Raw genomic sequence first — 25613 nt, forward strand, 5'->3', positions numbered from 1 at the left:
CCGTCGGGCCGTGGCTCCTGCGCCCGTGCGGTGCTTGTGGCCATCGGGCCGTGGCTCCTGCGCCTGTGCGGTGCTTGCGGCCGTAGGGCCGTGGCTCCTGCGCCCGTGCGGTGCTTGTGGCCGTCGGGCCGTGCCTCCTGCGCCCGTGCGGTGCTTGTGGCCGTCGGGCCGTGGCTCCTGCGCCCGTGCGGTGCTTGTGGCCGCCCGGCTGTGGCTCCTGCGCCCGTGCGGTGCTTGTGGCCGCCCGGCCGTGGCTCCTGCGCCCGTGCGGTGCTTGTGGCCGTCGGGCCGTGGCTCCTGCGCCCGTGCGGTGCTTGCGGCCGTCGGGCCGTGGCTCCTGCGCCCGTGCGGTGCTTGCGGCCGTCGGGCCGTGGCTCCTGCGCCCGTGCGGTGCGTGGCGGGCTGTGGCTCCTGCGCCCGTGCGGTGCTTGCGGCCGTCGGGCCGTGGCTCCTGCGCCCGTGCGGTGCGTGGCGGGCCGTGGCTCCTGCGCCCGTGCGGTGCTTGCGGCCGTCGGGCCGTGGCTCCTGCGCCCGTGCGGTAATTGCGGCCGTCGGGCCGTGGCTCCTGCGCCCGTGCGGTGCGTGGCGGGCTGTGGCTCCTGCGCCCGTGCGGTGCTTGCGGCCGTCGGGCCGTGGCTCCTGCGCCCGTGCGGTGCTTGTGGCAGTCGGGCCGTGGCTCCTGCGCCCGTGCGGTGCTTGTGGCCGTCGGGCAGTGGCTCCTGCGCCCGTGCGGTGCGTGGCAGGCCGTGGCTCCTGCGCCCGTGCGGTGCTTGTGGCCGTCGGGCAGTGGCTCCTGCGCCCGTGCGGTGCTTGTGGCCGTCGGGCCGTGCCTCCTGCGCCCGTGCGGTGCTTGCGGCCGTCGGGCCATGCCTCCTGCGCCTGTGCGGTGCTTGCGGCCGTCGGGCCGTGGCTCCTGCGCCCGTGCGGTGCTTGCGGCCGTCGGGCCGTGGCTCCTGCGCCCGTGCGGTGCTTGTGGCCGTCGGGCTGTGGCTCCTGCGCCCGTGCAGTGCTTGCGGCCGTCGGGCCGTGGCTCCTGCACCCGTGCGGTGCTTGCGGCCGTCGGGCCGTGGCTCCTCTGCGTGTGCGGTGCTCGTGGCCGTCGGGCCGTGGCTCCTGCGCCCGTGCGGTGCTTGTGGCCGTCGGGCCGTGGCTCCTGTGCCTGTGCGGTGCTTGCGGCCGTCGGGCCGTGGCTCCTGTGCCTGTGCGGTGCTTGTGGCCGTCGGGCCGTGGCTCCTGCGCCCGTGCGGTGCTTGTGGCCGTGGGGCCGTGCCTCCTGCACCCGTGCGGTGCTTGTGGCCGCCGGGCCGTGGCTCCTGCGCCCGTGCTGTGCTTGTGGCCTCCGGGCCGTGGCTCCTGTGCCCGTGCGGTGCTTGTGGCCATCGGGCCGTGCCTCCTGCGCCCGTGCGGTGCTTGCGGCCGTCGGGCCGTGGCTCCTGCGCCCGTGCGGTGCTTGTGGCCATCGGGCCGTGGCTCCTGCGCCTGTGCGGTGCTTGCGGCCGTAGGGCCGTGGCTCCTGCGCCCGTGCGGTGCTTGTGGCCGTCGGGCCGTGCCTCCTGCGCCCGTGCGGTGCTTGTGGCCGTCGGGCCGTGGCTCCTGCGCCCGTGCGGTGCTTGTGGCCGCCCGGCTGTGGCTCCTGCGCCCGTGCGGTGCTTGTGGCCGCCCGGCCGTGGCTCCTGCGCCCGTGCGGTGCTTGTGGCCGTCGGGCCGTGGCTCCTGCGCCCGTGCGGTGCTTGCGGCCGTCGGGCCGTGGCTCCTGCGCCCGTGCGGTGCTTGCGGCCGTCGGGCCGTGGCTCCTGCGCCCGTGCGGTGCGTGGCGGGCTGTGGCTCCTGCGCCCGTGCGGTGCTTGCGGCCGTCGGGCCGTGGCTCCTGCGCCCGTGCGGTGCGTGGCGGGCCGTGGCTCCTGCGCCCGTGCGGTGCTTGCGGCCGTCGGGCCGTGGCTCCTGCGCCCGTGCGGTAATTGCGGCCGTCGGGCCGTGGCTCCTGCGCCCGTGCGGTGCATGGCGGGCTGTGGCTCCTGCGCCCGTGCGGTGCTTGCGGCCGTCGGGCCGTGGCTCCTGCGCCCGTGCGGTGCGTGGCGGGCTGTGGCTCCTGCGCCCGTGCGGTGCTTGCGGCCGTCGGGCTGTGGCTCCTGCGCCCGTGCGGTGCTTGTGGCCGCCGGGCCGTGGCTCCTGCGCCCGTGCGGTGCTTGCGGCCGTCGGGCCGTGGCTCCTGCGCCCGTGCGGTGCTTGCGGCCGTCGGGCCGTGGCTCCTGCGCCCGTGCGGTGCGTGGCGGGCTGTGGCTCCTGCGCCCGTGCGGTGCTTGCGGCCGTCGGGCCGTGGCTCCTGCGCCCGTGCGGTGCGTGGCGGGCTGTGGCTCCTGCGCCCGTGCGGTGCTTGCGGCCGTCGGGCCGTGGCTCCTGCGCCCGTGCGGTGCTTGCGGCCGTCGGGCCGTGGCTCCTGCGCCCGTGCGGTGCGTGGCGGGCTGTGGCTCCTGCGCCCGTGCGGTGCTTGCGGCCGTCGGGCCGTGGCTCCTGCGCCCGTGCGGTGCGTGGCGGGCCGTGGCTCCTGCGCCCGTGCGGTGCTTGCGGCCGTCGGGCCGTGGCTCCTGCGCCCGTGCGGTAATTGCGGCCGTCGGGCCGTGGCTCCTGCGCCCGTGCGGTGCGTGGCGGGCTGTGGCTCCTGCGCCCGTGCGGTGCTTGCGGCCGTCGGGCCGTGGCTCCTGCGCCCGTGCGGTGCGTGGCGGGCTGTGGCTCCTGCGCCCGTGCGGTGCTTGCGGCCGTCGGGCCGTGGCTCCTGCGCCCGTGCGGTGCGTGGCGGGCCGTGGCTCCTGCGCCCGTGCGGTGCTTGCGGCCGTCGGGCCGTGGCTCCTGCGCCCGTGCGGTAATTGCGGCCGTCGGGCCGTGGCTCCTGCGCCCGTGCGGTGCGTGGCGGGCTGTGGCTCCTGCGCCCGTGCGGTGCTTGCGGCCGTCGGGCCGTGCCTCCTGCGCCCGTGCGGTGCGTGGCGGGCTGTGGCTCCTGCGCCCGTGCGGTGCTTGCGGCCGTCGGGCTGTGGCTCCTGCGCCCGTGCGGTGCTTGTGGCCGCCGGGCCGTGGCTCCTGCGCCCGTGCGGTGCTTGCGGCCGTCGGGCCGTGGCTCCTGCGCCCGTGCGGTGCTTGCGGCCGTCGGGCCGTGGCTCCTGCGCCCGTGCGGTGCGTGGCGGGCTGTGGCTCCTGCGCCCGTGCGGTGCTTGCGGCCGTCGGGCCGTGGCTCCTGCGCCCGTGCGGTGCGTGGCGGGCTGTGGCTCCTGCGCCCGTGCGGTGCTTGCGGCTGTCGGGCCGTGGCTCCTGCGCCCGTGCGGTGCGTGGCGGGCAGTGGCGATCTCTGTGCGGGCCTGACGTACGTCTCTCTGCCATAGGATTACATGCAGAACGTCCATGGCAAGGAAATCGATCTGCTGCGAACCACCGTGAAGGTGCCAGGCAAGCGGCTCCCCAGGGCGACGACGGCGACAGCCCCCAGCGCCAGCCCCAAAACCAACGGGCTTGCCAAGGAGCGGAGCAGCCTGCAGTTCCCAGGAGGCGCAGGTAAGGGGAGGGCTCTGCGGCTGCGGGTTTCCTAGCACAGTCACAAGCCGACCATGCACGAGAGTCCCGGAGTCCCTGGGCCTCCGCTCTTCCCGCGGCCTGGAGCACAGCGATCCGGGGTCTGCACGGGGCGGGAGCGGGGCCTGAACAACGGCGATGAGCCAGGGCATCAGGGAGGCCAACAGTTTCCTCCAGCGTCCTTCCAGGCTGCCCCCTGCCCAGCCCCACACTCACATCTGCCCTCAGGTGCTTATCCTCCCCGTGGCGGGCCCAGGGGGTGCGTCCTGCCTTTGGCCCGTGTGGCGGCCCGTCGGGGAGCCCCGACCCTGCACCCCCGCCGCAGCCAGCGGGGACTCTGCTGGTCGGCAGAGCGGAAGGGTCATTGGTTCTCAGGACGCGGCGCTAGCACAGACACTGAGAGCCGACGAGGTTGTTCCTCTCGGGGGAAGGGCTCCCGGGCCCTGATCCCCCCTTTCCGGCTCGGTCTCCTTCTCATCCTACCCAGCCGAGACTCACTCGCACTCCCTCCAGCCAGCCCCACCTCTGACCTTGGCCTCTCCCTCTGGGGACAGGGCTGGGAGCGGCTCTGGTTGGCCCTTGGGTGTCTGGGCCCACAGACTGCGGGGAGTCGCACACAGCACCGCACAGCACAGCACAGCACAGCCGGGCAGACAGCCCCCCACGTCACAGCCCATCTGTCTGTTACAGGCACAGGCGGGGAGGGCGAGTCCTTTGCTGGGTGTGTTCCTGAGGGGAGTGGGGGGTTCACCCGGCCGGGGAGCGGCGGGACGCTCTGGGTCTGGGGGTTCGTACCAGCACTGCAGTTGGCTCCTGGGAAGGCTCCGGCTCCTGCCCAGAGGAACTGGGTGTGCTAGTCCTTCCAGGGGGTGCGACTCCCAGCGTGTGCCAACGGGGTGTGCTCTGCCGGCTATGTGTGCACGAGGCGGCACGGCAAGTTCTCCTGGGCACTGTGACACAGGCAGGGTAGTCCTGGAGACAGGACTGTCCCAATGCCCATGAGAGCTCCCTGTGCCCGTTGACAGGCTGCGGCGCACCGGAGCGCTCTCCGTGTCCCTGGCAGGCTGCGGCGCACCGGAGCGCTCTCCGTGTCCCTGGCAGGCTGCGGCGCACCGGAGCGCTCTCCGTGTCCCTGACAGGCTCCGGCGCACCGGAGCGCTCTCCGTGTCCCTGGCAGGCTCCGGCGCACCGGAGCGCTCTCCGTGTCCCTGGCAGGCTCCGGCGCACCAGAGCGCTCTCCGTGTCCCTGGCAGACTGCGGCGCACTGGGACCTTTCCACCATCTTTCTCAATCTGTCAGACTGACAAGCATGTGGCTACTTGGTTGTTCCGTCACCCATTTAAAATGTCAGCACAGCATTCACTTTCTTCCTATTGTCCGGAGCTTCCCCATGTTCCAAGACTTCCTGAAAACGAGCATTAATGGTCCAGGCAGCCCCTCAGCCAGCTCTTTTCAAACTCTTGGGGCCAGGTTCCCTGGCCCGGCTGACACACAAATATCTAATGTTTTACATTTGCCTGTGTTATTGGGGGAACCAAAAGGGTTTACTCTTCAGCACGTGGTTATGTCTATGCCATCGTGAGTCTGTGCGTCCAAAACCCGAGTCTACTGGTCCTTGAGTGGCAGCCGCCGGGCTGCTCCGGCAGAGCAGCCATTGACAGCCTGGGACCCTGCCACCGGGTGTGTAATTGGCGGTGCGTCCAGGGTCCCTGCTTGGTCTAGACACGCTGCTTAGAGTTGGAGGGGGCAGCAGAAAGTTGTCTGTGCAGCTCAGCAGCTCCTCAGTCAGCTGTGATGACGGTCCTTGTTCCCGGCCCCGTTCCTGCCCGCTCCAGCCCGGCTCCCTTTCCTGGCTGCTGACTTTGGCTGAGAAGAGATGCAGGAAATCTCCCTCCCAGCCTTCACCCCTGTGCTCGGGTCCCTGGCGGGGGCGCGGCCGAAATCCCCAGGCAGCAGGGACGGGAGTGCCCCAGGAGCCAGTGGGAGGCTGGGTTCTTGGCCGCGCAGTGGCAGGGGAAGGAGGGGGTTTCCCTGCGCTGGGGACACACTGGCAAAGCGGTTGTGGGGCGAGATGCCAGACCCGTCCGCGCCAGGCCACTGCTGCTCCTCGGAGAGGGTGGGGAGAGAAGCTCCGGAACTGCAGGACGCCGACTCCGGGAACGTCCCCTCCATGTCTTCGGGGGGAACGGGAGGTCGCCGTCACAAGGCTCCGAAATGCCAGGGGGCGGCGCGCAGTGCGACTTGCCGAGCTGCCCTCCAGCGCCGGCGGAACGAGCAGGTTGACTCTGCTGGTCGTGGCACGTTGCGTGAGCCGCTGCTCCATGCTCCCTGTCTCCGCCCGCCCGCTCCGGAGCCGCGCTGAGCCCCGGGCTGCCGAGCCACTTGTGACCACTTCCCCGGGAGCGCCCACCACTCCCTTCCCCCTTCTGCGGGTCTCAGCAGTCCCAGCCGTCCGTCAGCCCGAGCAGCCCCCTCCATGGTGCAGGGGGGCCCAGGCCCGCCCACTGCCCTGGGCCCCACCCAGGGACCCTCTGGCAGCAGCTGCCCCTGCCCTCCTCTCTCCCCTTCTCTTCCGCTCCCGCTGACCCTGCCACCTTCTTGGCCCCCTGAGCCTGCCCAGCGCTGCACCCGCCCTGAGCCAGGCCTGCACCCTCCCCTCTGCCCTGCAGCCTTTTTAGAGGGCCCAGCCTGGCCCTGATTGGCTGTTTCTAGCTGCGCTCTGATTGGCTGGGTTTGCACAGGCTCCCTCCTGCCTGCTTTTACCCCGTCTGTTGCCAGAGTGGGGCAGCAACTTCACTACAGACAGAGATTCCGCCCCCTCCCCAGGGAACCCAGCCCGGCGCTTCCCCACCCGCCATGGGAAATCGTTTTTCCTAATCTCCAACACTGCAACTTGAGCCCATTGCTCCTCGTTCTGCCCCCATTGAGAACAGCCTCTCTCCAGCCTCTCTGGACCCCCCTTCAGCGGGTCGCAGGCTGCTCTCAAGTCCCCCCTCGCTCTGCTCTTCTGCAGACTGAACAGACCCAACTCCCTCCGCCTCTCCTCATACGTCAAGTGCTCCAGCCCCGCAGCATTTCGGTCGCCTCCGCTGGCCCCTCTCCAGTGTGACCACATCCTTTCTGTGTGCGTGGGGGGGGGGGGGCAGAACTGGACACAATACTCCAAAAAACCCAAGCACACAGTAAGAGATCCAAAAAAGTGCCACCGTGGCTTAACAACAAGGTAAAATAAGCAGTGACAGATAAAAAGAGTGGAAGTCAAATCCTAGTGAGGAGAATAGAAAAGAGCATAAACTTTGTCAAATTAAGTGTAAAAATCAGTGTCTGAGAGTCTGTAACGCTGAAATTCCTGCTGTTCCCTCTGGGTGGCGCTGTTGCCTCCCTGGCTGTTCCCTCTGGGCGGCGCTGTTGCCAGAAATGCTGGCTGTTCCCTCTGGGTGGCGCTGTTTCCAGAAATGCTGGCTGTTCCCTCTGGGCGGCGCTGTTGCCAGAAATGCTGGCTGTTCCCTCTGGGCAGCGCTGTTGCCTCCCTGGCTGTTCCCTCTGGGTGGCGCTGTTGCCTCCCTGGCTGTTCCCTCTGGGCGGCGCTGTTGCCAGAAATGCTGGCTGTTCCCTCTGGGTGGCGCTGTTTCCAGAAATGCTGGCTGTTCCCTCTGGGCGGCGCTGTTGCCAGAAATGCTGGCTGTTCCCTCTGGGCAGCGCTGTTGCCTCCCTGGCTGTTCCCTCTGGGTGGCGCTGTTGCCAGAAATGCTGGCTGTTCCCTCTGGGCGGTGCTGTTGCTGAAATGCTGGCTGTTCCCTCTGGGCGGCGCTGTTGCTGAAATGCTGGCTGTTCCCTCTGGGCGGTGCTGTTGCTGAAATGCTGGCTGTTCCCTCTGGGTGGCGCTGTTGCCAGAAATGCTGGCTGTTCCCTCTGGGTGGCGCTGTTGCCAGAAATGCTGGCTGTTCCCTCTGGGCAGCGCTGTTGCCAGAAATGCTGGTTGTTCCTTCTGGGCAGCACTGTTGCCAGAAATGCTGGTTGTTCCCTCTGGGCAGCGCTGTTGCTGAAATGCTGGCTGTTCCCTCTGGGCAGCGCTGTTGCCAGAAATGCTGGCTGTTCCCTCTGGGCAGCGCTGTTGCCAGAAATGCTGGTTGTTCCCTCTGGGCAGCGCTGTTGCTGAAATGCTGGCTGTTCCCTCTGGGCGGTGCTGTTTCTGAAATGCTGGCTGTTCCCTCTGGGCGGCGCTGTTGCTGAAATGCTGGCTGTTCCCTCTGGGCAGCGCTGTTGCTGAAATGCTGGCTGTTCCCTCTGGGCAGCGCTGTTGCTGAAATGCTGGCTGTTCCCTCTGGGCAGCGCTGTTGCTGAAATGCTGGCTGTTCCCTCTGGGCAGCGCTGTTGCCAGAAATGCTGGCTGTTCCCTCTGGGCGGCGCTGTTGCTGAAATGCTGGCTGTTCCCTCTGGGCGGCGCAGGGGGCATGGCGGCGCATCGGGAACCCCGCCCCTCACCCCGTCCTGCAGGGGGCGTGGCGGCGCGTCGGGGACCCCGGCCCTCACCCCGTCCCTCACCCCGCCCTGCAGGGGGCGTGACGGCGCGTCGGGGACCCCGGCCCTCGCCCCGTCCTGCAGGGGGCGTGGCGGCGCGTCGGGGACCCCGGCCCTCGCCCCGTCCTGCAGGGGGCGTGACGGCGCGTCGGGGACCCCGCCCCTCACTCCGTCCTGCAGGGGGCGTGTCGGCGCGTCGGGGACCCCGCCCCTCACCCGGTCCTGCAGGGGGCATGGCGGCGCGTCGGGGACCCCGGCCCTCGCCCCGTCCTGCAGGGGGCGTGGTGGCGCGTCGGGGACCCCGGCCCTCGCCCCGTCCTGCAGGGGGCGTGGCGGCGCGTCGGGGACCCCGGCCCTCGCCCCGTCCTGCAGGGGGCGTGGCGGCGCGTCGGGGACCCCGGCCCTCGCCCCGTCCTGCAGGGGGCGTGGTGGCGCGTCGGGGACCCCGGCCCTCGCCCCGTCCTTCAGGGGGCGTGACGGCGCGTCGGGGACCCCGGCCCTCACCCGGTCCTGCAGGGGGCATGGCGGCGCGTCGGGGACCCCGGCCCTCGCCCCGTCCTGCAGGGGGCGTGGTGGCGCGTCGGGGACCCCGCCCCTCACTCCGTCCTGCAGGGGGCGTGTCGGCGCGTCGGGGACCCCGCCCCTCACTCCGTCCTGCAGGGGGCGTGGTGGCGCGTCGGGGACCCCGCCCCTCGCCCCGTCCGCAGCCAGGCGGGGCTCTCAGCCGGGCCGTAGAACGGAGGGTTAGCGCTGCTCAGAGAGCCAGGGCAGAGCCTAGTCACAGGCCCCTGGACCCCCCTGTCTGGACTTAGTCTGCTCCCTTCATGCTTCCCTCCGCCAGCCCCCAGCAGCTGGTCCCCGAGCCCCCAGGCGGCCACGCCCCGGCTTTGTTCAGATTCCTCCACGTAGGCCAGGTGTCAGGCAGCTGGGCCAAGCCTATTTGTCTCCCTCAAGGACCCCCCCCTTCCCCCCCCACACACAGAGTCTCTGCAGAGCAGCATAGGCCAATAGGGGTCACCCACAGCCCAACACGGCAACCAGTGACTGCAGAACCAGAGCGGATCCAGGCCACAGGGGCGTACAGCCCCCCCCCCACACATGAGGTATTGAAAACCTACTGTAAGAACAGCCAGGCGGGGGCAGCACCCGTCCATGCAGCCCAGCGTCCTGTCTGCCTGCCATGCCCCGTGCCAGAGGGAGTGAACACAACGGAACCATCACGAGATCCCTGGCGCCCATTCCCAGCTCCTGGCAAACAGAGCGTGGGGACACCAGCCTGGCTCTCAGCCATCGATGGACCTAATCTCCGTGAGTTTATCTAGTTGTTTTTTGAACCCTATTAAAGTCTTGGTCCACACAACCTCCTCTGGCAGGGAGTTCCACAGGTTGACTGCGCGCTGAGTGAAGAAAAACTTCCTTTGGTTTGTTTTAAACCTGCTGCTTATTATTTTGATTGGGTGACCACAGTTTAGTTTATTGAGGACACAGTGACATCGGAACAGCCAGGCTGGCCTACTTAGCCCAGCACCCTTCTTCTGACAATGCCTCAGACAGTCTGAACAGGACAACGTAGTGAACAGTCCACCGCTGTTCTTCAGCCCGGGGTTCTGACAGTCAGCGTTTCAACACGCCCAGCGCAGGGGGCTTATAGCCCTAACCACCATGGCTAGGAGCCAGCGAAGGACCTGACCTGTCCTCCAGGATCCAGTCCTTTCTTGGAACTCAGTTATCATTTTGTCTTCACAACATCCCCAGGCAGTGAGTTCCACAGATTCACAGTGTGTTTGGTAAAAAAGAACTTCCTTATGCTTCTTTTATACTGGTTGCCTGTCAATTTCCTTGGGTGACCCCTGGCGCTTGTTATGTGCAGGGGTAAATAACCCTCTTTTCTCCACACTTTTCATGAATTTCTTCACCTGTCAGTCAACGCTGAGTCACCTCTTTTCCAGGCTGAACACGCCCAGTCTCTCAGTCTTTCCTCACGTGGGAGGCGCTCCGTGTCCTGCATCATTTTCATGGAATCCTAGCACCCTAGCACGGGCAGGGACTGCGAGAGGCGAGTCCAGTCCTGTCCCTCAGGCAGGACCCAGCACCGTCTAGCTCTGCCCTTGCCGGCGACTGTCCAGCCTGCTTTGAACTGTCTCCAGGGATGCAGACGCCACAGCCCCCCAGGCAGTTTATCCCAGTGTTCCACGCCCCGGACAGGCAGGCAGCGTTTCCTAATGTCCCACCTGAACCTCCCTGGCTGCTTGTCCTGTCCTGGCCCTGCCATTCAGTTGGAATGGATCTGCTTGGCCATGCGTGGTGCGCGTGGGTGTGTGCAGCGGCCCTAAGGCCTGTGCTCTCTTGAGCCACTTCCTAGTGGTTCCAGCCGGCTGTTTGCCTTCGTGCCTGCGCTGGGCTCTGGGCGGCTGTTCGCAGAGAGCCCGCCCCCGTGAGTCGAGCAGTAGCAGGCCAGAGCGGGGCGCTGGGCACTGGGGTTTTCCAACGGGCGTCACTTGCCGTGTGTCCACGTTACACGTCATCAGCCGTCTGGTCCCCACACACCCAGCAACTTCTCAGGCCGACTTGGCATCGGCTCGCTTGGCCACCCCACGGTGTAACCGTTTTCCAGGGTATTTTTAATTTGCTGACTAGGACTGATCCAAGGGCAGACCCCTGGGGACATCACTGTTCCCTCTCTCCACTCTGAAAACTGCCCACTTCTTCCTGCCCTTTGTTTCCTGCCTTTTCCCGGTTACCGGCCCTTCCCTCCTTCCCGAGACAGGACACTGCCTAAGAGCCTTGGGTGAGAAATTGTGCCACGGGCTTTTTGACAGTCCAAGTATGCTCTGGCCACTGCAGCCCCCTTGTCCGCATGCCGCCTGTTGTGAACGTTCCCGGCCCGTGAGTGTCAGGGTCGCCGCCGCCTGTTATGAACGTTCCCGGCCCGTGAGTGTCAGGATCGCCGCTGCCGCCTGTTATGAACGTTCCCGGCCCGTGAGTGTCAGGATCGCCGCCGCCGCCTGTTGTGAACATTCCCGGCCCGTGAGTGCCAGGATCGCCGCCGCCTGTTGTGAACGTTCCCGGCCCGTGAGTGCCAGGATCGCTGCCGCCTGTTGTGAACATTCCCGGCCCGTGAGTGCCAGGATCGCTGCTGCTGCCTGTTGTGAACATTCCCGGCCCGTGAGTGCCAGGATCGCTGCCGCCGCCTGTTGTGAACGTTCCCGTCCCGTGAGTGCCAGGATCGCTGCCGCCTGTTGTGAACATTCCCGGCCCGTGAGTGCCAGGATCGCTGCCGCTGCCTGTTGTGAACGTTCCCGTCCCGTGAGTGCCAGGATCGCTGCTGCCGCCGCCGCCTATTGTGAACGTTCCCAGCCCATGAGTGCCAGGATCGCTGCCGCCGCCTGTTGTGAACGTTCCCGGCCCATGAGTGCCAGGATCGCTGCTGCCGCCTGTTGTGAACGTTCCCGGCCCATGAGTGCCAGGATCGCTGCCGCCGCCTGTTGTGAACGTTCCCGGCCCATGAGTGCCAGGATCGCTGCCGCCGCCTGTTGAGAACGTTCCCGGCCCGTGAGTGCCAGGATCGCTGCCGCCTGTTGTGAACATTCCCGGCCCGTGAGTGCCAGGATCGCTGCCGCCTGTTGTGAACATTCCCGGCCCGTGAGTGCCAGGATCGCTGCTGCTGCCTGTTGTGAACGTTCCCATCCCGTGAGTGCCAGGATCGCTGCCGCCTGTTGTGAACATTCCCGGCCCGTGAGTGCCAGGATCGCTGCTGCTGCCTGTTGTGAACATTCCCGGCCCGTGAGTGCCAGGATCGCTGCCGCTGCCTGTTGTGAACGTTCCCGGCCCGTGACTGCCAGGATCGCTGCCGCCTGTTGTGAACATTCCCGGCCCATGACTGCCAGGATCGCTGCCGCCTGTTGTGAACATTCCCGGCCCGTGAGTGCCAGGATCGCTGCTGCTGCCTGTTGTGAACATTCCCGGCCCGTGAGTGCCAGGATCGCTGCCGCTGCCTGTTGTGAACGTTCCCGGCCCGTGACTGCCAGGATCGCTGCCGCCTGTTGTGAACATTCCCGGCCCATGAGTGCCAGGATCACTGCTGCTGCCTGTTGTGAATGTTCCCGTCCCGTGAGTGCCAGGATCGCTGCTGCCGCCGCCGCCTATTGTGAACGTTCCCAGCCCATGAGTGCCAGGATCGCTGCCGCCGCCTGTTGTGAACGTTCCCGGCCCATGAGTGCCAGGATCGCTGCTGCCGCCTGTTGTGAACGTTCCCGGCCCATGAGTGCCAGGATCGCTGCCGCCGCCTGTTGTGAACGTTCCCGGCCCGTGAGTGCCAGGATCGCTGCTGCCGCCTGTTGAGAACGTTGGCCTCGCGGGAGCTGCCCTGGCCCAGGGACAGGCCGCAGCGCCAAGCTACAGAGCACAGTTCCTGAGTCTGCAGGTCCCTGTCTGGTTCCTGGGGAGCTCTGTGGTGATGCTGTTTGGTGCTGGTGACTTACTGCTCTTGAATGCATCGGTTTACATGACCCTCCTCCGTCTGGGCCAGCGCCTCAGCGGTGTCCCCTGAAGGAGGGGGTCCGGGTGGGGCCCGAGGGCAGGTGCTAGCTTGCTGGAGTCTCCTTTGTCACGCAGCACGGTCAGGATGGCTGCAAGCGCTGCTCCACAAGCAGCAGTCCCGGAGGTTCCTGGAGCGTCCCTGGCTCCGCTCCGCAGGGATCCGAGGCGCAGGCTCTGCAAAGCCGGGAGGGGCGCTGAGAGGCGGCTGAAGCTGAACTGGAGGCAAGGGGGATCCCACAAACTGGATAAGACTCCAGCCCCCAGGCGGGATTGGCTGATCTCCTGCATTCGCCTTCAACCCGCTCCCCCGAGCGCCTGCCCCTGGGGCAGGGGTGGGCTGTGAGTCAGGGCCCCGAGCGACCCGCCCATCAGACTGAGGGGTTCCCAGCCTGCGCTGCAGCCAGCGAGCTGCTCCCGCCAGTGCACAGGGCCCGTGGCAGGGGCTGGCAGCCGCTATGCCGGGGCCCGGCGGTTCAGTGCGGAGTCGGTCTGTGGTGAGTGGCGTTTTCAGCAGAGCCCAGGGTGTAGCCAGGACCCACCCCCGAGCCTACCCCACCCTAGCGCTCCAGCTGGGGGGCGGGCCCAGGGCTCACCCCCATCCTGCCTGCCCCCCTGACCCTCCTTCTGGCCCCTCCTCCCCGAGTCGGGGCCTGCCCAAGCGAGCCCGTCTGGCTACGCCCCTGCGTGACGGCGCGTCAGCCCCGCCCTGAACCCCGTCCGCAGCCAGACGGGACTCTCAGCCAGCAGGTCGGTTCCCAGAGACACGGCCTAGCTTAGGGTCGATGGTAACGCAGGAGCCAGGGCAGAGCCCTAGTCCTCTCGGGGGCAGGGGCCTCACCCCCTTCCTTGGTCTGAAACATCCCCCTCCGCCTAGCCCGGCCGAGACTGACTCCCCCCCCACAGCCCCTGCTCACTGGCCCAGCAGCCCCGCCTCCTCCAGTGTCCTCCTTCCAGGCCCCAGGTGCGATCTGCTGTCCCCTGGGCCTCAGGAGGTGAGAGACTGAACATACTGCCCCAGTGAGTCACACCCAGTCTCCCCTCCTCAGTGCTACGGTGCCTGGGGAAACTGAGGCACCCACCCGCCCACACACAGAGTCACCCAGAGCCGCATAGGACAGTAGGATCACACAGGAGCCCATGAGACAAATGGGGAACGCAGCACCCGAGTGAACACAGGATTACAAGAGTAGACAGCCCCCCTTACGTCACATCCTGCCAGAGCTGGGGAGGGTCAGGGCTGGGTGACTCCGTCAAGCGAGGGGGGGCCCAAGAGCAGTGCAGGGAGGCACTGGGAGTCCTAAGTGGAGCGCAGGATCTGGTCCAAGAGGTAAATAGAACTGGACTGCTTGGAAATAGTGGCCATAATGCAATAAAAGTTAACATCCCCGTGGTGGGAAAACCCCTCAGCAGCCCAGCGCTGCAGCATTTCATTTCAGAAAGGGGAACGACACACAAAGGAGGAGGTTAGTTAAACAGAGATGAAAAGGTCCAGTGACAAAAGTAAAATCCCTGCAAGCTGCACGGACACTTTTCAAAGACGCCATAAGAGAGGCCCAACTGAAATGTAGACCCCAAATGAAAAACCACAGGAAGAGACCCAAGAAAGTGCCCCTGTGGCTTAACAAGCAGGTAAAAGAAGCAGAGAGAGAAAAAGACGCCTTTTCAAAAGTGCAAGTCAGATGCTAGTGAGGAAAATAGAAAGGGGCATAAACTCTGTCAAACGAAGTGTAAACACAATTAGAAGCCCAAAAAGGAGTTTGAAGAGCAGCTAGCCCAAAACTCCAGAAGTAACAGCAGAATGTGTTTTAAGGGCATCAGAAGCAGCAAGCCGGCGGGGCCCTGGGACGCTGGAGATGCTAAAGGAGCCCTCAAAGGTGATAAAGCCGTTGCAGAGACGCGAAATGAATTCTTTGCTTCAGTCTTCACTGCTGAGGATATTGGGGAGATTCCCAAGCCTGAGCCGTTCTGTAAGGTGACAGATCTGAGGCATTGTCCCAGATTGAGGGGTCATTAGAGGAGGGTTTGGAACAAATCGACAAACTTCCCAGTAACAAGTCACCAGGACCAGATGGCATCACCCAAGGGTTCTGAGCGAACTCCAATGGGAAATTGCGGAACTGTTAACCATGGTTTGTAACCTGTCCTTTAAACCAGCTTCCCTACCTAACGACTGGAAGGGAGCCAACGTGACCCCAGTATTTAAAGTGGGCTCCAGCGGGGACCCTGGCAATTACAGACCGGTCAGTCGGACGTCAGCGCTGGGCAAAGAGCTGAACCGACAGGAAAGACTCAAATGGTCAGACACGCGGGTGAACGTCATTTGCTGGGGGAAGTCGACATGGTTCCTGTAGAGGGGAATCCTGCCTCACTGATCTGCTGGGGTTCTGTGAGGGGCCAAGGGGTCCCGTGGATCTAGTGGACTTGGGTTTCCAGTATCAGAGGGGAGCCGTGTCAGTCTGAGTCTGCAGAACAGCGAGGAGTCCTGTGGCACCTTGGAGACCACCAGATGTATCGGAGCAGACGCTTTCGTGGGCAAAGACCCACTCGGTCAGATGCTTGATGCTGGATTTCCAGACAGCCTCTGCCAAGGTCCCTCCCCAAAGGCTCGCCAGCAAAGGGAGCTGTCCTGGGAGAAGAGGGAAGGGCTCTCACCGACTGGGAACTGGTCACAAGACAGGGACAAAGGGGAGGAAGAAACGGTCGGTTTTCCGAGAGGAGAGAGGGAACCAGTGGGGTCCCCCAAGGGGCTGTCCTGGGACCATCCTATTTAACCCATTTATAAATGATGAGGAAAAAGGGGGAAACAGGGAGGAGGCAAAATTTGCCGATGATCCCAAACTGCTCAAGATAGTTCAGACCAAAGCAGAATGTGAAGAGCTTCAAACAGAATCTAGAGGGGATGGGAGCAATGGGGGGGGGGGGCTGGGAACCAGAGGGTACAGGAGCAGTGGGGGGGGGGGACTGGGAACCAGAGGGGATGGGAGCAATGGGGGGGGGGCTGGGAACCAGAGGGGATGGGAGCAATGGGGGGGGGGCTGGGAACCAGAGGGTACAGGAGCAGTGGGGGGGGGGAGACTGGGAACCAGAGGGGATGGGAGCAATGGAGGGGGGGCTGGGAACCAGAGGATACAGGAGCAGTGGGGGGGGGACTGGGAACCAGAGGGGATGGGAGCAATGGAGGGGGGCTGGGAACCAGAGGGGATGGGAGCAATGGAGGGGGGGCTGGGAACCAGAGGATACAGGAGCAGTGGGGGGGGGGACTGGGAACCAGAGGGGATGGGAGCAATGGAGGGGGGCTGGGAACCAGAGGATACAGGAGTAGTGGGGGGGGGGGCTGGGAACCAGAGGATACAGGAGCAGTGGGGGGGGGACTGGGAACCAGAGGGGATGGGAGCAATGGGGGGGGCTGGGAACCAGAGGGTACAGGAGCAGTGGGGGGAGGGGCTGGGAACAAGAGGCGATGGGAGCAGTGGGGGGGGGGCCTGGGAACCAGCAGATATGGAAGCAATATGGGGGGGCCCTGGGAACCAGTGGGGGCGGGAGCAGTGCAGGGGGGCCCTGGGAACCAGCGGATATGGGAGCAATATGGAGGGGGTACCTGGGAACCGGGGCAGATGGCAGCAGTACTGGGGGGGGTCTCTGGGAACCAGAGGGAATGGGAGCAGCGGGGTGGGGACTGGGAAGTAGAGGGGGGAAGTGGGGGACGACTGGGAAGCAGGGGACAGGAGGAATGGGGGGGACTGGGAAGCAGAGGGGGAGAGCAGGGGGGACTGGGAAGCAGGGGACAGGAGCAATGGGGGGGCTCTGGGAACCAGAGGATACAGGAGCAGTGGGGGGGGGGACTGGGAAGCAGAGGATACAGGAGCAGTGGGGGGGGGGGCTCTGGGAAGCAGAGGATACAGGAGCAGGGGGGGGGGGCTCTGGGAAGCAGAGGATACAGGAGCAGGGGGGGGGGGCTCTGGGAACCAGAGGATACAGGAGCAGTGGGGGGGGACTGGGAAGCAGAGGATACAGGAGCAGTGGGGGGGGGGCTCTGGGAACCAGAGGATACAGGAGCAGTGGGGGGGGACTGGGAAGCAGAGGATCCAGGAGCAGTGGGGGGGGACTGGGAAGCAGAGGATACAGGAGCAGGGGGGGGGGCTCTGGGAACCAGAGGATACAGGAGCAGTGGGGGGGGGGCTCTGGGAACCAGAGGATACAGGAGCAGTGGGGGGGGACTGGGAAGCAGAGGATACAGGAGCAGTGGGGGGGGGCTCTGGGAACCAGAGGATACAGGAGCAGTGGGGGGGGGCTCTGGGAACCAGAGGATACAGGAGCAGTGGGGGGGGGGGGGGCTCTGGGAAGCAGAGGATAAAGGAGCAGTGGGGGGGGGGCTCTGGGAATCAGAGGATACAGGAGCAGTGGGGGGGGGCTCTGGGAAGCAGAGGATACAGGAGCAGTGGGGGGGGGGCTCTGGGAACCAGAGGATACAGGAGCGGGGGGGGGGGGCTCTGGGAACCAGAGGATACAGGAGCAGTGGGGGGGGGGCTCTGGGAAGCAGAGGATACAGGAGCAGTGGGGGGGGGCTCTGGGAACCAGAGGATACAGGAGCAGTGGGGGGGGGGGCTCTGGGAAGCAGAGGATAAAGGAGCAGTGGGGGGGGGGCTCTGGGAACCAGAGGATACAGGAGCAGTGGGGGGGGGGCTCTGGGAAGCAGAGGATACAGGAGCAGTGGGGGGGGGGCTCTGGGAACCAGAGGATACAGGAGCGGGGGGGGGGCTCTGGGAACCAGAGGATACAGGAGCAGTGGGGGGGGGCTCTGGGAAGCAGAGGATACAGGAGCAGTGGGGGGGGGCTCTGGGAACCAGAGGATCCAGGAGCAGTGGGGGGGGGGCTCTGGGAACCAGAGGATACAGGAGCAGTGGGGGGGGGGGGCTCTGGGAACCAGAGGATACAGGAGCAGTGGGGGGGGGGCTCTGGGAACCAGAGGATACAGGAGCAGTGGGGGGGGGGGGCTCTGGGAACCAGAGGATACAGGAGCAGTGGGGGGGGGACTGGGAAGCAGAGGATACAGGAGCAGTGGGGGGGGACTGGGAAGCAGAGGATACAGGAGCAGTGGGGGGGGGCTCTGGGAACCAGAGGATACAGGAGCAGTGGGGGGGCTCTGGGAAGCAGAGGATACAGGAGCAGTGGGGGGGGACTGGGAAGCAGAGGATACAGGAGCAGTGGGGGGGGGACTGGGAAGCAGAGGGGGCGAGCTGGGAAGCAGGGGACAGACGCAGCGTGGGGGGCGGCCCCAGGTGTCACTGTCCCCGCACCGCAGTCCGAAGCGGTTGGGAGCTGCGTTCGGGGGGCTCACTGCCCGGGCCCTCGCCCCCCCTCCAGGCCAGGTCCTGGGGGCGCCGCCCCGACGCTGGTTCTGCGGAGGGGGGCTGGGCTGCGGCGCCCGCTGCGCTCATGTCACGTCGGGCTCCGTCGATGTTAACATCTCATTATCTTTGTTACTGTAATTACATTATCCGCTGCTTTATGCAGAATTATTCTCCGAGGACTAATTGATGGCTCCATGTTTAATTCATTAATCATTAGCATCAAATTCGACAATTACAGTGCACACTGATTGTGGAATTTCAAATGTAATGAGGGGAGAATTAACAAAGCGAAGGGAACCCTGGCTCCGGCTCACTGCGGCTCGCCCGCCGCGGGGAGTGGCAGGAACGCACCATGGGGCCGGGGCCGGGACCCCACAGCCCTGGGCCCAGCCGCAGCCGGGCTCCAGGAAAGAGACAGTCCCTGGCAGGCCAGGGCAGGGCCCAGAGAGAGCTCCCGGCCCCCCGGGGGGCTGGCCAGTGCCAGGGGCGCCCCCCATGGGCCGGGCAGCCCGTGTGGGGCCCAGCCGTGGGGCCGGCAGAGGGTCGTTTCTCCTGCCTGCTCCCCGGCTCTGCTGCTTTCGGTGCCAGGCATGGGCGGGGGAAGGGCTGCCCCGCAGGACTCCCCGGCAATTCCCTTTCCGCATTCCTGCCCCCTGCTGCCCTCTTGGCTGCCAGCCCCTTGAGCCCTTCTCTGCCAGAGCCCCCGGCCATGCGGCTGCCGCAGGCAGGTCGCTCGCCTCCGCCCCGGCCCCACTGGGCGGCTCCCTCCTCAGCTGACTGCAGGTTGGGCTCGGGGCAGGCTGCAGGGTGTATCGCTAGCAATCAGTAGTGACTGCGTGTGCCGGCGGAGGGAGACACACTAGTGCCAGGCCAGGGGGAGGCGCTAGTGCTCACCGTTCCATGTAAAGGCTGTGTCACTAGCAGTCCGTAGTGACTACGTGTGCAGCCCAGGGGGCAGGCTCTAGTGCTCACCGTTCCGTGTAAAGGCTGTGTCACTAGCAGTCCGTAGTGACTATGTGTGCAGCCCAGGGGCAGGCTCTAGTGCTCACCGTTCCATGTAAAGGCTGTGTCACTAGCAGTCCATAGTGACTACGTGTGCAGCCCAGGGGGAGGCGCTAGTGCTCACCGTTCCATGTAAAGGCTGTGTCACTAGCAGTCCGTAGTGACTACGTGTGCAGCCCAGGGGGAGGCGCTAGTGCTCACCATTCCGTGTAAAGGCTGTGTCACTAGCAGTCCGTAGTGACTACGTGTGCAGCCCAGGGGGCAGGCTCTAGTGCTCACCGTTCCGTGTAAAGGCTGTGTCACTAGCAGTCCATAGTGACTACGTGTGCAGCCCAGGGGGAGGCGCTAGTGCTCACCGTTGCGTGTAAAGGCTGTGTCACTAGCAGTCCATAGTGACTACGTGTGCAGCCCAGGGGGAGGCGCTAGTGGTCACCGTTCCGTGTAAAGGCTGTGTCACTAGCAGTCCATAGTGACTACGTGTGCAGCCCAGGGGGCAGGCTCTAGTGCTCACCATTCCGTGTAAAGGCTGTGTCACTTGCAGTCCGTAGTGACTGCTTGTGCAGGCCAGGGGGCAGGCGCTAGTGCTCACCGTTCCGTGTAAAGGCTGTGTCACTTGCAGTCCGTAGTGACTGCTTGTGCAGGCCAGGGGGCAGGCGCTAGTGCTCACCGTTCCGTGTAAAGGCTGTGTCACTAGCAGTCCATAGTGACTACGTGTGCAGCCCAGGGGGAGGCGCTAGTGCTCACCGTTGCGTGTAAAGGCTGTGTCACTAGCAGTCCATAGTGACTACGTGTGCAGCCCAGGGGGAGGCGCTAGTGCTCACCGTTCCGTGTAAAGGCTGTGTCACTAGCAGTCCATAGTGACTACGTGTGCAGCCCAGGGGGCAGGCTCTAGTGCTCACCATTCCGTGTAAAGGCTGTGTCACTTGCAGTCCGTAGTGACTGCTTGTGCAGGCCAGGGGGCAGGCGCTAGTGCTCACCGTTCCGTGTAAAGGCTGTGTCACTTGCAGTCCGTAGTGACTGCTTGTGCAGGCCAGGGGGCAGGCGCTAGTGCTCACCGTTCCGTGTAAAGGCTGTGTCACTAGCAGTCCATAGTGACTACGTGTGCAGCCCAGGGGGAGGCGCTAGTGCTCACCGTTCCGTGTAAAGGCTGTGTCACTAGCAGTCCATAGTGACTACGTGTGCAACCCAGGGGCAGGCGCTAGTGCTCACCGTTCCGTGTAAAGGCTGTGTCACTAGCAGTCCATAGTGACTACGTGTGCAGCCCAGGGGGAGGCGCTAGTGCTCACCGTTCCGTGTAAAGGCTGTGTCACTAGCAGTCCATAGTGACTACGTGTGCAGCCCAGGGGGAGGCGCTAGTGCTCACCGTTCCGTGTAAAGGCTGTGTCACTAGCAGTCCATAGTGACTACGTGTGCAGCCCAGGGGGAGGCGCTAGTGCTCACCGTTCCGTGTAAAGGCTGTGTCACTAGCAGTCCATAGTGACTACGTGTGCAGCCCAGGGGGAGGCGCTAGTGCTCACCGTTCCGTGTAAAGGCTGTGTCACTAGCAGTCCATAGTGACTACGTGTGCAGCCCAGGGGCAGGCGCTAGTGCTCACCGTTCCGTGTAAAGGCTGTGTCACTAGCAGTCCATAGTGACTACGTGTGCAGCCCAGGGGGAGGCGCTAGTGCTCACCGTTCCGTGTAAAGGCTGTGTCACTAGCAGTCCATAGTGACTACGTGTGCAGCCCAGGGGCAGGCGCTAGTGCTCACCGTTCCGTGTAAAGGCTGTGTCACTAGCAGTCCATAGTGACTACGTGTGCAGCCCAGGGGGAGGCGCTAGTGCTCACCGTTCCGTGTAAAGGCTGTGTCACTAGCAGTCCATAGTGACTACGTGTGCAGCCCAGGGGGAGGCGCTAGTGCTCACCGTTCCGTGTAAAGGCTGTGTCACTAGCAGTCCATAGTGACTATGTGTGCAGCCCAGGGGGAGGCGCTAGTGCTCACCGTTCCGTGTAAAGGCTGTGTCACTAGCAGTCCATAGTGACTGCGTGTGCAGCCCAGGGGGAGGCGCTAGTGCTCACCGTTCCGTGGAAAGGCTGTGTCACTAGCAGGCCGTAGTGACTGCGTGTGCAGCCCAGGGGCAGGCGCTAGTGCTCACCGTTCCGTGTAAAGGCTGTGTCACTAGCAGTCCATAGTGACTACGTGTGCAGCCCAGGGGGAGGCGCTAGTGCTCACCGTTCCGTGTAAAGGCTGTGTCACTAGCAGTCCATAGTGACTACGTGTGCAGCCCAGGGGGAGGCGCTAGTGCTCACCGTTCCGTGTAAAGGCTGTGTCACTAGCAGTCCATAGTGACTACGTGTGCAGCCCAGGGGGAGGCGCTAGTGCTCACCGTTCCGTGGAAAGGGTGTGTCCCTGGCTCGCTGGGCAGAGACCTGGTGTTATCCCTCACTCCACCCAGGGCTTAGGTGAGTGCGTGAGTGCCCAGCGGCCTCCGTCTCTGTAGGGGGCCCTATGGGAGCCGGCCGCTGGTTTTGGAAAGTGCCGAGTGAGCCTGCGCTAGGCCACGAGGTCGGCCGTGGGTTCAAGACGAGCGGAGCTGGAGCCGACGGACCTCACTTCGGGTTTCTGCGGCGGCCCCGGGAAACCTCTCCCATCGACTCCGCGTACCCCGTGCGACCCCGGGCAGCACCCGATCGACGGGGCAGCCTCTGTGGTTGAGCAGGTCTGGCGAGGACCCGCTAAATCAATCGGTCCCGGGAGCTCGATCTCCGGAGCGTGGATCTCGGGCTAAGTGGAGACGGGGCCGCTGGTTCCCACAGCAACAATAGACCTTCTCCTGCAGGGAGCCGCCAGGTTCCATGTCAAAACTGCAGCTGGTCCGGGGGTGATTGCAACAGGCCGGTCCAAGCGACTCCGCCCCCGGCTCTCCCTGGGAGATTGACTTGTTTCCCGCAACTTTCATGAGGCTTCTTGTCATCTGACCGCTCCCCCGGCACCGGTGTGTTCTGTGTTGAGCAGGGACCAGCGCTAATATCCCACCCTGCATTTCAGCGTGCCTTACCACAGTCCTCTCCGCCTGCCCGCCCAGCACACGGGCGTAGCCCTCTTTCCCTGGACGCGTGAATGGTCCCCGAAGGGGTTTCTGCCTCTCGGGGCGCATTCATCAGCTGGCCAAGCCCTATCAGCGCTGCACTGGCGGGCGAGACGCTCGAGGAGCACTGAAGGGTGATAACGCGACGGAGAAACGAAAGGAATTCTTTGCCTTGGTCTTCGCGGCTGAGGATCCTGGAGGGATTCCCAGCCCTGAGCCGTTCTGTTGGTGACAGATCCGAGGGATTGTCCCAGGTGGAGGTGTCCTTGGAGGAGGGTTTGGAGCAAACCGACCGGTGACAAGTCGGGACCTGACGGCATCACCCCGACGTTGTGACAGAACTCGGCTGGGACGCTGCAGGCTGTGAGGCGTCGGGGCCGGCCCTGCACCGTCCGCAGCCATGGGGCTCTCCGCCGGCCAGGGGAGTAGCAGGTTTATTGCTTCTCAGAGACGCGGCGCAGCGCAGGCTCGATATTGACATAGGAGCCAGGCCAGAGCCTAGTTCTCTGGGGGGAAGGGGCTGCCCCCCCTTCCTTGGTCTAAAGCCTCCTCCGCTCCCCCGGCTCAGCCGAGACCCACTCAGCTCCCAACGACCCCCCTCGCGTTGGCCAGGGTCCTCCACCTACCCTGGTGTCAGGCGCCTGGGCTATGCCCCCTCAGGGCCCCCCCCAGACCAGCACAGTGCAGTAGGGTCACACCCAGCACAACACGGCAACCAGTGAGTGTGAACCAGAGTGATCCAGGGCCGCAAGAGTGCAAACCCCCCCCCCGCCCCAGCACGCAGGGCTCTTCCCTCCGGTTTGTAGCCGACCCTTTCCAGCGGCTCCCAAACCTCACGACTGGAGGGAAGCCGACGTGGCCCTGCTCAGAAAGGGCCCTCGAGGTGACCCTGCCATTCACAGGCTGGTACGTCTACGCAGTGCAGGCAGGCCTGCTGCGACTGGAGGGAAGAGCAGAATGGCCAGACGTGCGTGGACACGACTTTGGAAAGAAGAATTAAGCTGGTTTCTGTAAAGGGAAATCCTGCCTGACCGACCCACTGGAGTCCTTTGTGGGGGCCAACAGGCACTTGCACAAGGGCGATCCAGTGACTACAGTGTATAGGGTATTTCCAGCTGGGGTCGGCGCGGTCCCAGCTGTGCTCAGACCGGGGGGGTCGGCGCGGTCCCAGCTGTGCACAGACCGGGGGGTCGGCGCGATCCCAGCTGTGCACAGACCGGGGGGGTCGGCGCGATCCCAGCTGTGCACAGACCGGGGGGTCGGCGCGGTCCCAGCTGTGCTCAGACCGGGGGGTCGGCGCGGTCCCAGCTGTGCTCAGACCGGGGGGGTCGGCGCGGTCCCAGCTGTGCACAGACCGGGGGTCGGCGCGGTCCCAGCTGTGCACAGACCGGGGGGGTCGGCGCGGTCCCAGCTGTGCTCAGAGACCGGGGGGGTCGGCGCGGTCCCAGCTGTGCTCAGAGACCGGGGGGTCGGCGCGGTCCCAGCTGTGCACAGACCGGGGGGTCGGCGCGGTCCCAGCTGTGCTCAGACCGGGGGGTCGGCGCGGTCCCAGCTGTGCTCAGAGACCGGGGGGTCGGCGCGGTCCCAGCTGTGCACAGAGACCGGGGGGTCGGCGCGGTCCCAGCTGTGCTCAGACCGGGGGGGTCGGCGCGGTCCCAGCTGTGCACAGACCGGGGGGTCGGCGCGGTCCCAGCTGTGCTCAGACCGGGGGGTCGGCGCGGTCCCAGCTATGCTCAGACCGGGGGGTCGGCGCGGTCCCAGCTGTGCTCAGACCGGGGGGGTCGGCGCGGTCCCAGCTGTGCTCAGACCGGGGGGTCGGCGCGGTCCCAGCTGTGCACAGACCGGGGGGTCGGCGCGGTCCCAGCTGTGCTCAGACCGGGGGGTCGGCGCGGTCCCAGCTGTGCACAGACCGGGGGGTCGGCGCGGTCCCAGCTGTGCTCAGACCGGGGGGGGTCGGCGCGGTCCCAGCTGTGCTCAGACCGGGGGGTCGGCGCGGTCCCAGTTGTGCTCAGACCGGGGGGTCGGCGCGGTCCCAGCTGTGCACAGACCGGGGGGTCGGCGCGGTCCCAGCTGTGCTCAGACCGGGGGGTCGGCGCGGTCCCAGCTGTGCACAGACCGGGGGGTTGGCGCGGTCCCAGCTGTGCACAGACCGGGGGGTCGGCGCGGTCCCAGCTGTGCTCAGACCGGGGGGTCGGCGCGGTCCCAGCTGTGCACAGACCGGGGGGTCGGCGCGGTCCCAGCTGTGCACAGACCGGGGGGTCGGCGCGGTCCCAGCTGTGCTCAGACCGGGGGGTCGGCGCGGTCCCAGCTGTGCACAGACCGGGGGGTCGGCGCGGTCCCAGCCGTGCACAGACCGGGGGGTCGGCGCGGTCCCAGCCGTGCTCAGACCGGGGGGGTTGGCGCGGTCCCAGCTGTGCTCAGACCGGGGGGTCGGCGCGGTCCCAGCTGTGCACAGACCGGGGGGTCGGCGCGGTCCCAGCTGTGCACAGACCGGGGGGGTCGGCGCGGTCCCAGTTGTGCACAGACCGGGGGGTCGGCGCGATCCCAGCTGTGCACAGACCGGGGGGTTGGCGCGGTCCCAGCTGTGCACAGACCGGGGGGGTCGGCGCGGTCCCAGTTGTGCACAGACCGGGGGGTCGGCGCGGTCCCAGCTGTGCACAGACCGGGGGGTCGGCGCGGTCCCAGCTGTGCACAGACCGGGGGGGTCGGCGCGGTCCCAGCTGTGCACAGACCGGGGGGGTCGGCGCGATCCCAGCTGTGCACAGACCGGGGGGTCGGCGCGGTCCCAGCTGTGCACAGACCGGGGGGTCGGCGCGGTCCCAGCTGTGCACAGACCGGGGGGGTCGGCGCGATCCCAGCTGTGCACAGACCGGGGGGGTCGGCGCGATCCCAGCTGTGCACAGACCGGGGGGGTCGGCACGATCCCAGCTGTGCACAGACCGGGGGGGTCGGCGCGGTCCCAGCTGTGCACAGACCGGGGGGTCGGCGCGGTCCCAGCTGTGCATGGGGGTCGGCGCGGTCCCAGCTGTGCACAGACCGGGGGGGTCGGCGCGGTCCCAGCTGTGCTCAGACCGGGGGGTCGGCGCGGTCCCAGTTGTGCACAGACCGGGGGGTCGGCGCGGTCCCAGCTGTGCACAGACCGGGGGGTCGGCACGGTCCCAGCTGTGCACACACCGGGGGGTTCGCGGGGTCCCAGCTGTGCTCAGACCGGGGGGTCGGCGCGATCCCAGCTGTGCTCACACCGGGGGGTCGGCGCGGTCCCAGCTGTGCACACACCGGGGGGTCGGCACGGTCCCAGCTGTGCACACACCGGGGGGTTCGCGGGGTCCCAGCTGTGCTCAGACCGGGGGGTCGGCGCGGTCCCAGTTGTGCACAGACCGGGGGGTCGGCGCGGTCCCAGCTGTGCACAGACCGGGGGGTCGGCACGGTCCCAGCTGTGCACACACCGGGGGGTTCGCGGGGTCCCAGCTGTGCACAGACCGGGGGGGTCGGCGCGGTCCCAGCTGTGCTCACACCGGGGGGTCGGCGCGGTCCCAGCTGTGCTCACACCGGGGGTCGGCGCGGTCCCAGCCG

At 66.1% G+C, this 25613-nt stretch overlaps 1 protein-coding gene across 1 annotated transcript in view; it reads left to right on the forward strand.

Moving 5' to 3' along the window:
• AGAP3 (ArfGAP with GTPase domain, ankyrin repeat and PH domain 3) overlaps window positions 1–25613 on the forward strand; it is a 237354-nt gene that overhangs the window by 144245 nt on the left and 67496 nt on the right. Inside the window, exon 11 of the mRNA XM_089776874.1 lies at window positions 3375–3543. Within this exon, the coding sequence (XP_089633000.1) occupies window positions 3375–3543 (169 nt within the window). The remainder of the gene's footprint in view (window positions 1–3374; window positions 3544–25613) is intronic.

This window comes from Pelodiscus sinensis, chromosome 2 (genome assembly GCF_052426305.1).
Source record: "Pelodiscus sinensis isolate ZL-2025 chromosome 2, ASM5242630v1, whole genome shotgun sequence".
Lineage (NCBI taxonomy): Eukaryota > Metazoa > Chordata > Testudines > Trionychidae > Pelodiscus > Pelodiscus sinensis.